Source organism: Entamoeba dispar, genomic scaffold (assembly GCF_000209125.1).
Source record: "Entamoeba dispar SAW760 scf_1105229458855 genomic scaffold, whole genome shotgun sequence".
Taxonomy (NCBI): Eukaryota; Evosea; order Mastigamoebida; family Endamoebidae; genus Entamoeba; species Entamoeba dispar.
Window position 1 is genome coordinate 25,792 of NW_001853401.1, and position 8,364 is coordinate 34,155.

At 26.4% G+C, this 8,364-nt stretch overlaps 7 protein-coding genes across 7 annotated transcripts in view, besides 8 other annotated features; 2 read left to right on the forward strand and 5 right to left on the reverse strand.

The window, feature by feature from the left end:
- EDI_158430 (niemann-Pick C1 protein precursor, putative) overlaps window positions 1-485 on the reverse strand; it is a gene marked incomplete at both ends in the record, with an annotated part of 4,129 nt that extends 3,644 nt beyond the window's left edge. Inside the window, one exon of the mRNA XM_001735040.1 lies at window positions 17-485. Within this exon, the coding sequence (XP_001735092.1) occupies window positions 17-485 (469 nt within the window). The remainder of the gene's footprint in view (window positions 1-16) is intronic.
- A 63-nt stretch (window positions 486-548) lies between these two features.
- Window positions 549-651: a sequence feature (AT_rich).
- Window positions 652-850: 199 nt separating this feature from the next.
- On the forward strand, window positions 851-1,795 carry EDI_158540 (uncharacterized protein; the record flags this gene model as incomplete). Its single annotated transcript, XM_001735041.1, has 4 exons — window positions 851-914; window positions 970-1,051; window positions 1,105-1,590; window positions 1,645-1,795. The coding sequence occupies 4 exons, from the start codon at window positions 851-853 to the stop codon at window positions 1,793-1,795; spliced, it is 783 nt and encodes a 260-aa protein (XP_001735093.1).
- Window positions 1,440-1,485: a sequence feature (AT_rich).
- Window positions 1,616-1,643: a sequence feature (AT_rich).
- Window positions 1,796-1,809: 14 nt separating the features above from the next.
- Window positions 1,810-1,905: a sequence feature (AT_rich).
- Window positions 1,906-2,016: 111 nt separating this feature from the next.
- Window positions 2,017-2,104: a microsatellite.
- A 340-nt stretch (window positions 2,105-2,444) lies between these two features.
- Window positions 2,445-3,459, forward strand: EDI_158550 (set and mynd domain containing protein, putative; the record flags this gene model as incomplete). Its single annotated transcript, XM_001735042.1, has 2 exons — window positions 2,445-2,595; window positions 2,657-3,459. 2 exons carry the CDS (start codon window positions 2,445-2,447, stop codon window positions 3,457-3,459), a joined length of 954 nt encoding a protein of 317 aa, XP_001735094.1.
- Window positions 3,460-3,565: 106 nt separating this feature from the next.
- Window positions 3,566-4,843, reverse strand: EDI_158560 (uncharacterized protein; the record flags this gene model as incomplete). The annotated part of the gene is made up of 1 exon (XM_001735043.1): window positions 3,566-4,843. One exon carries the CDS (start codon window positions 4,841-4,843, stop codon window positions 3,566-3,568), a length of 1,278 nt encoding a protein of 425 aa, XP_001735095.1.
- Window positions 4,844-4,912: 69 nt separating this feature from the next.
- Window positions 4,913-4,952: a sequence feature (AT_rich).
- Window positions 4,953-4,973: 21 nt separating this feature from the next.
- Window positions 4,974-5,630, reverse strand: EDI_158570 (uncharacterized protein; the record flags this gene model as incomplete). The annotated part of the gene is made up of 1 exon (XM_001735044.1): window positions 4,974-5,630. The coding sequence occupies one exon, from the start codon at window positions 5,628-5,630 to the stop codon at window positions 4,974-4,976; it is 657 nt and encodes a 218-aa protein (XP_001735096.1).
- A 202-nt stretch (window positions 5,631-5,832) lies between these two features.
- EDI_158580 (5'->3' exoribonuclease, putative) lies at window positions 5,833-7,719 on the reverse strand (the record flags this gene model as incomplete). Its single annotated transcript, XM_001735045.1, has 1 exon — window positions 5,833-7,719. One exon carries the CDS (start codon window positions 7,717-7,719, stop codon window positions 5,833-5,835), a length of 1,887 nt encoding a protein of 628 aa, XP_001735097.1.
- Window positions 6,967-7,086: a microsatellite.
- A 132-nt stretch (window positions 7,720-7,851) lies between the features above and the next one.
- Window positions 7,852-8,029: a sequence feature (AT_rich).
- Window positions 8,011-8,364, reverse strand: part of EDI_158590 (uncharacterized protein) — a gene marked incomplete at both ends in the record, with an annotated part of 608 nt that continues 254 nt past the window's right edge. The window contains 2 exons of the mRNA XM_001733224.1: window positions 8,011-8,325; window positions 8,355-8,364. The exon at window positions 8,355-8,364 is cut by the window's right edge and continues 254 nt beyond it. Of these exons, the coding sequence (XP_001733276.1) occupies window positions 8,011-8,325; window positions 8,355-8,364 (325 nt within the window). The remainder of the gene's footprint in view (window positions 8,326-8,354) is intronic.

The following is an 8,364-nucleotide window of genomic DNA, read 5'->3' on the forward strand; positions in this document are numbered from 1 at the left end:
AGATAATAATATAAACTTGGGACATCAATTCCATCTGGTTCATTACAAGTATTATCATGTTTAAAATCATCAATTTCAGTCCATCTTGCTGAGTTTGGATCACATGCAAATCCACACCATAAATTCATTTGATTTAAATAACATGCAGGACATTTACCAAATGAACCATCAAGAAGAGTACTTTGTTCTTTTAAATCTAAAACAGAATATTGATCACAACAAGTTTTATGTCCAAGAGTAACATTTGGATCAAATTCTGGATGTTCAGAAATACAAATTTCAATCATATTTTCAGGTGCTGGATATGCGTCAGTTAGATATAACGTTCCATCTGATTTCATATTAATTGCTGGTGCAGTACATCCAGGAACATTATGCATACGACATTTATTATTATATTGATCAAGGTTATTGATATCTCTTTCTCCTCCAGGTAATGGTGTGATACTAATCACAACACCTATCAATAAGAAGAAAACAAACATTACTTTTTTATTAGTTAAACCAGTTTTGACTTTGTTGTCTTTGAAGGACTATCATGCCTGTCGTATTATACATTATTATTAATTTTACTATAATTATTTTATTTAATTAAATTTAAATATTAGTTTTATTTCTTTTTTTTAGTTCTTTCATTAAAAAAATAAAAAACGCATTTCTATTGTTATGATAAATTCGTTGAAACCACAGAATACAATAAAAATACTATCTAAAAATAAAACTTACATTTTTTGATAAGATAAAACTTATCAAATAATGAATGAATACCATTTTTTTATTTAAAACTTATCCACGTGGCGGAGTTTGATATTTAAATCAATCATCTCATAAAGATTAAGACTAGACTTCTATGAATTTTAAAAGAAAAATACCATTATGTGAAGAAAAAGTTGGAGAGTTATGTGAGCCTTTGAGTTTGTGCTACTGTTTTATTTACTTATATATGAAAAAAACAAATTTAAAATTTAGTAAATGCAGATGGTATTATTTTTTGTAAAAACTGTGGAATTGTTTTAGATAAATCAGCAATGGAATACATTCCTGAAGAACAGTTTGAGTGTACCTTTTTTAGATGAAGACTAATTAGGAGAAGTAATAAATTAGTAAAGGCAGACAAAAGAAAAAAAATGAAGTAATCAATACACTAGAACGTTATTTCCAACAAATAAATTTAAATGAAATTCAATTAAAACAAGGAAAAGAGATTTACCAACAAATAAATGGGACAGCAATAAGAGTAAAAGGAAAAAAGTTAGAAAAGGTATTACTTGGAATAGTATATCATATTTGTAAAATAGACAATAATGGATTAACGATCAAAGAAATTTCTAAAAGTATTAACCATACAGAACAAGAAATTCTTTATGGTTATAAATTACTTGAAAAACTTCTTCCAGAAATAAAAACAGGTGGAAACGGTAATAATTTACTTAACAGTCTAATTAATAAATATTGTATTTCTAATCATTTTAATAATTATATTAACCAAGCACTAAAAATTTCACAACCTATTCAATCCATTTTAGAAGGAAAAAAACCAAATACTATTGCAGTAGTTACTATTTTCTTTGTATTAAGATATTATAATGTGTTTGTTTAATATATTCATTCTAACTATTAATAATGTTATTAATTATTTTTAAGACTTAATGGGTCAATTGAAAAAATAATTACAAGTAATTGTGACGTTACTATTTCTAATGTTCGTCAAGTCCTTCAAATATTAGACAAAAATAAAGAAACACTAGAGAAAATGTTGAAACAATTTGATACTATTGAATTAATGAAACAATAAATTTAAATGAAGTGTATTATAATAATTTCTTATTTTAAATTTAGTTATTTTTTTAAATTAATTTAAGATTTATTGTAAAAGTATTTTTGTTGATTAACAAAAAAAATAAAGAGTTGTATAAATGATAACTATTTGAGACATTTACACTTTGGGTATTATTATGATAAATGGAAAAGTTTTCCTTTTTGTCTTTTAATTATTCTAATAATGTTATTTTTATTAATAAAATATAAAAATGATATTTAAAAACAAAAAGAGTAAATAACAGAAATAAAATTTAAAAAACAATAAAACCAAGAACTATAAATATTTTGTTTTTAGTAAAGTACATAAAAGAAATGCAATCATTTAAATTTATTAAACAATATCCTTCTTTAAGAAATAAATATGACAATAATTACAATGTCAAAATTCCTTCAAGAAAAGACCCTATTAATCGTTCACAAAATCCTCACTATAATTCTTACGAAGAAGTTTACAAGAAAGAATTTCCAGAAAAAAAGTTTGAGATAAAAGAACTTCCTGGTAAAGGCAGGGGGCTTGTTGCAGTAGAAGATATTCATGCTGGAGAACTTGTTTTTAAAGAACAAGCAACAATTTTTTTTGAAGAGAAGAAGATAGTGAATCAAATAAAGATTCAACTTATTATATGGTAAGAAGTATTTATGATAATACTGCATTTTGTAGTGTTAAATTTGCAACAGAATTAGCACAGAACCATCAAAGAGATGAAGAATTTAGTGAACATGTTAAATTTATTTATGAAGATTTTAAAGAAGATAAGACATTATTAAATCCTTGTTGAATTTGAAGATATTAAACGTATTGTTAATGGTATTCATACTAATTCATTTTCATTAGATTTTATTGATGGGTATGCTGTTTTTATTGCTTGTAGTCTTGCTAATCATTCTTGTAAAGAAAATATTGGATGGCATACTGTTGGGGACGTTATGTATTGGACAGCATTAGTAGATATTCCTAAAGGAACTGAAATTACAATTTCATATACATTCCCTTCTATCCGTCCAAAAAGAATTCAATATTTCCAAGACAATTATGGATTTATTTGTGATTGTCCATTATGTAGTGGACCAATAGATCCATGGAGAGCATTTAAATGTTCTTGTGGAGGAATAATATATCCAGAACCAGAAGGATATAAATGCCATTCATGTGAATATATTTGTACAGAAGAAGAAATAAATCAATTTAATGAAGAAGAAGACTTTATAATTGACATGGAAAAATTAAAACGACATAAAGCATATTATAATCCATTAAGAAAAATGCATGATACTCACCTTTTCTTATTTAAAGCAATGAGAAAATATGTTTCTTTAAAATCTTGTCCTAATCCTTTAGAAATATTTGAACAATATTTAATTCCAGTAGCAAAGTATCAAGTTCAATTTAGTCATGGAAGAGTATTTGCTGCTGTATTAGAACAGTATGGAGTTGCTTTAATAAAATATTCTAAAATTATGCCAGATCTGTATGAATATTGTAAAAATAAAGCCTTAGAATCATTTCAAATGGCTTATGACTATCGTTGTTCATTAGGAATGGGAAGAACTGGGTACGCAGCTGCTGTACTTCAAGAACATTTAGATATTCTTGACCCAAAGAATTTAAACAATTTTGTAGAATATGATGAATATTAGATTCAATCAAATTTCTTCTTTTACTTTAGTTATATTCTAAATATCTTTTAAAATAATAAAACTAAAAGAATAAAGAATTGATTTCATTATGAAATTGTTGACGTCTTTAAATGGTTGAAAATGCAAGGAAATGAGATACTTTAAAAGTATCTGGTTGATGACTTCCTGTAAAAACATCAGACCCAATTTCCGTTGGGTCATTATAAAATTCATTAAAATCATCAGAAATAAATGCTGTTGTTCCTGTTAATCGGATAAAGTGCCAAACTTCCATTATTTCATGTTTTATATTAAGTTCTATATTAAAGTTCATTTCTACTTTTGGATCAAATCTAACAGGAATAAGATCAAATGGGTTTTGAAGAATAAATGGTGTTATTTTTTTAGAACCATTCATTTGGAATCCAAAACTATCATTTTCTGTAATAAAGACAATAACAATATCTTCTAAATCAATAATCTTTTCAAGTCCAACAAAATTAGTTCCATTATAAATTAAATTCATTTGGTCACAATGAAGAACTTCTTTTAATTCATTAATATGAGAATTAATAAATTCTTGTGCTACAGAATCTGGTTGAATAATCATTTGTTTTCTTTTTGTTGTTGGTATAAACTTCTTACTATAAAAATTAAATGATGATGGACTTCTTGATGATTGAGGAACATTTACTTTATTTCTTGGAACAAATGATTTACTACCAAAAGAATATTTAATAGCAACTTGTTTTGTTTGTTGTTCTTCTTTAGGCTCAGTTTTTGTTGGTTCGTTAATAACTTCTTCTCCAAGAAAATCAGCAACAACATCAGCATTTTCAAATTCTATTTGTTGTTTCTTTCTCTTTGGAACAAAACTTTTTGCATTTAATTGAAGACTAACTTCTTTTTGTGGTTCTATGCAATTGTCTGCACTTCTTGAAGGAACGTATGTTTCATTTGGAAGTTGTGGACTTTCATCAGAAAAATTTATATTTGAACCCATTCTTTGTTTTTCTAATGAGTCAGTTACTGATCTTGTTAATTGTACTTTAGGAGTGAATACGTTTTGATTTCCTTTCTTTCTAATATTATTCCATTTACTTGAATTAAGTTTGGTTAACATATTGTGTTCAATTGTTGATGAGATTTTAAATTCTTTAACAAATTCATAAATCTCTTTTTCATTCTCAAAAGGAAGGCACCGTGCCAACCATTTCTCTACGGCAATTTGGTAATGTTTTTGTTCACTAATAATAGAGTTAAGCTGTTGAACAAGTTCAATTACATTTGTTAATATATCTCCAGTAATTATATCACTAATACTTTTACATTTATCTAATAGGAAATTGTATTGATAACTAGAGCCGTATGATGCGGTTGGCTGTACCAATTGAGATGGTTTCATTCACACAGTAGTACTTCTTATTCTTTTTTAGATATTTTTTTTCAATAGGTTTTTTATAGTTTTAAGAAGTAAAAAATAAACAAAAAAAAAAAAATAATTTTCTTTTATTGTAAAAAGTATGTTTTAAGTTCTAAGCAAAATTAGCTTCAAAATACTTTTTCATCTCAAACAAACGTCCAGCATCATCTTTTTTAGCAGTTCCAGCTAACCATCCAGGAATTGATCCACGTGCATCAATAACTACAACCCTATGGACTTCAATCTTATTGTCACCAAGTGGTTTTAAAACAAGCCCACTTTTCTTATAACCACGGACATAATTTTTATTTGGTGCTGTCCATTTAATTGGATAATTCACTGATTCTTGAAGAAGATAGTATTTTCCATCTCTTTGGAACCAATTTTGAACTCCAACAAATTCACGAGCAGTTACTGGCCATGGAGCTTTATAGCATACACGTGCTATTTCACACCCCTCATCTTCAAAACGTTGGTCACGTTCAAATTCAAGAAGGTCAGTATCATATCTCTTTTGTTCTTCAAAAGTAGAATGAATAAGGAAGTCGTATACTTTTTCGATATTGGCATTGATAATACAACTACTCATTACAAGGTGTTTGTACTCTTGTTGAGGTTGGTCTACTAAAGTAATTTCTGGATTATTATAAGATAAAGGATTCCATTTCTCATTAATAGCCTTATCAATCCACTCTTTTAGCTCTTCACTTTTCTTAATAATTTCTTCTTTAGTATTCACAGTAGAACAATATTCAATTTCCACAGACATTTTCTTTCTGGATATATTCTTATTTTTTAAGATTCAATTTAACGAAAGCATAACGTGGCATAATTGAAACAAAAGTATTTAAGACTCTATTTAGTAGCTTAAAACCACTTTGAATTTAATTTTTTTGTTTGATTTTTTTTTAGAAGGAAAAATCCGAGATATTAAAAACCAGTTAAATATAAACTAATCATCAACCAACTAATTATTGAGGTGAATGAGTAAAAAAATACCCAAGTATCAAATCGTTTTGTAATTCTTTTATTGTTCCATGTTGAATTGGATAATAGAATGAATGCAAAGAGTATTTCATCTCTTTTAATATTCCTTTTATTTCATTATGTTTAATATCAATTACTGTAGGTTCTATAATTGTATTGAAATTTGGTATTTTATAATAAACAAACAATACTTCTTGTGATAATTGATTTCTTATTAATTCAAGTTTATTTAATTCTTTGATATGTTCTTCTACATATTGATGAATAAGAGATATATCTGGGAATCCAACTAATGGTGTTCCTTTATAAGAAACATCTTGTCCATGTACGTCAATAATCACATGTTCTGGAATAGTTTTTTTGAATTCTGGAAGGTTGTAAATTGCTTGAAGTGGTTTTGGAATAAGATGAATACTTTTAGGAGGTAAAACAGCAATGAGTTGTTCTATAGGATGAACTGGACCATCATCTTCTGCTATTGTAGTAACTTCTATTGGTTGAAAGTAGTCAACAAAATGACATAGTAATGGTGCATAATGAGGTTTATAACCCCATTTCCATGAAAAGGTATTACCACAATAATAATTAAAAACCCAATTCATTCCTTCTAAATAACTTTTAACAGTGTCTTTAATATATTCTTCTTTATTCATAAAATATGTTTGAACATAACGTTCTTTGTATCCTGATTGTCCTAATTTAATTGTTTTATTTGTATCAATATTAACAAAACCACAAATTGGTTGAGCAGAACCTCTTCTAGTTTTCATTTGATTCTCTATTAATTTTTGTTCATATTGAACCAATTCTATAAAAAAAGTATGAACACCATTATTATTAACTTTTCCATTTTCTGTAATTTTAATTCCTTTTGAATGTAATTGGAAATAAGTACTTAACACTGTATTTAATGCTCCTGCATAAATATCAATTCCTTCAATATTTGGAAGAAAATCATTTCCAGCAATTGACATTAAATAAATAAAATCATTTTCTAATTCCAGTCTTTCAATAGGATTTCCATATTGACTAGACAATTCCGATAATCTTTTACTAATAAGAGAAATATTAGCAAATTCAAAAGGAATTAAAAATTCATCATCATCACTTCCAAAGACTTTTTTTAATTCTTTTTTTTCTTTTGCAACCTTTTCGTTTTCAATTTTTTTTATTTTGTCTTTTATTACTTTACTTTTTCCTATTCCATTTCTTGCTGGTTTACTTCCTTTTTTACTTTTATCAAATATTTGTCTTGTATCTTTCCTTAATATAAATATTGAGTCATAATGAAGAACTAAACTTAACAATAAAAGATCTGCATCTTCTCCATAAATGACATGACTTTCATTTGTTCGTTCTTGACTTCTAATATATTCAATAATTTTATGTTCTCCTTCTCCTGGAACATGAACACCAGAAACAATAACTTTAACTCTTCTCCAATAATCTAATCCTTTATTATTCATTTGATTTAAAATAAATGATTCAATTCCAGTACTAATTTTTTCCATAAGTTCAGTTCCTGGAGTAATAGCATTTCCTTCAAGACAATCAGTAGTAAATCTTCTCTTTCTTTGTTGAATCATTTTTGCAATCGGACATACACCATCAATAGCAATATAAAGTAAATTTCTAGGTCTAACTATCATAATAATTCTCATTAATTGATTTTGTATATGTTCTATAACTTCTTCAATAGTTTGTTTGTCAATAGAATTATGTATTAGTCCATTAACATCAATATATAAATTATCAAATTCTCTTCCATTTGGATTATTACGTGTTAGGTCAATATCAAAATGTTCTATAGCTCTTCTTGAAAGGTTAGGAACTGTTTTACATAACCAACGGTATAATGAAGGAACTCCCATTAATCTTCTTTTTTTTTTGATAATAACAGTTTTTATCTTAAAAATTTCTTGTTTCACTTTTGAAGTATGTCTTTTTTCATAATTTTCTTAGAACTAAAAAGTTATAATAGTTATTTTGACTCATTAAAGAAGTTTTTATTTAATTAATTATTACACTTGTTTAACTTATTTTTTAGTTTTATTATACCTTTTTTTAATTGAGTTATTATTCATTATAGTTTAGTTAAAAAATGAATTAATTTTATATCATTTAAAGTGATATTTTTGAATAATTTTCATTAAAAATTCCCTTTATTTATTAAAATAAATTGCCATACAGTTGTCCTTGTATGTCATCCCACATTTTTCATAAAATCCTTTAACTCTGTCTTTACAGTCTAAAATAATTCTACAACACCCTTCATCTTTTCCAATAATTAACAGTGAATCAATTAACCCTTTACCAATTCCTTGATTTCTTCTGCTTTGTGTTACTTCAATATCTTCGATATGTCCAACTAACCCTCCGTTCCAAATAAATTTTCGTTCAATGAATAAAGTACCAACACAAACTATTTTTTTTTGGTCATCTTCTCCAACAACAATAACATATCTAACAGTTTCTTTCTACTTTGTTTAATTTATTTAAAGTCTACCATTTTGTTA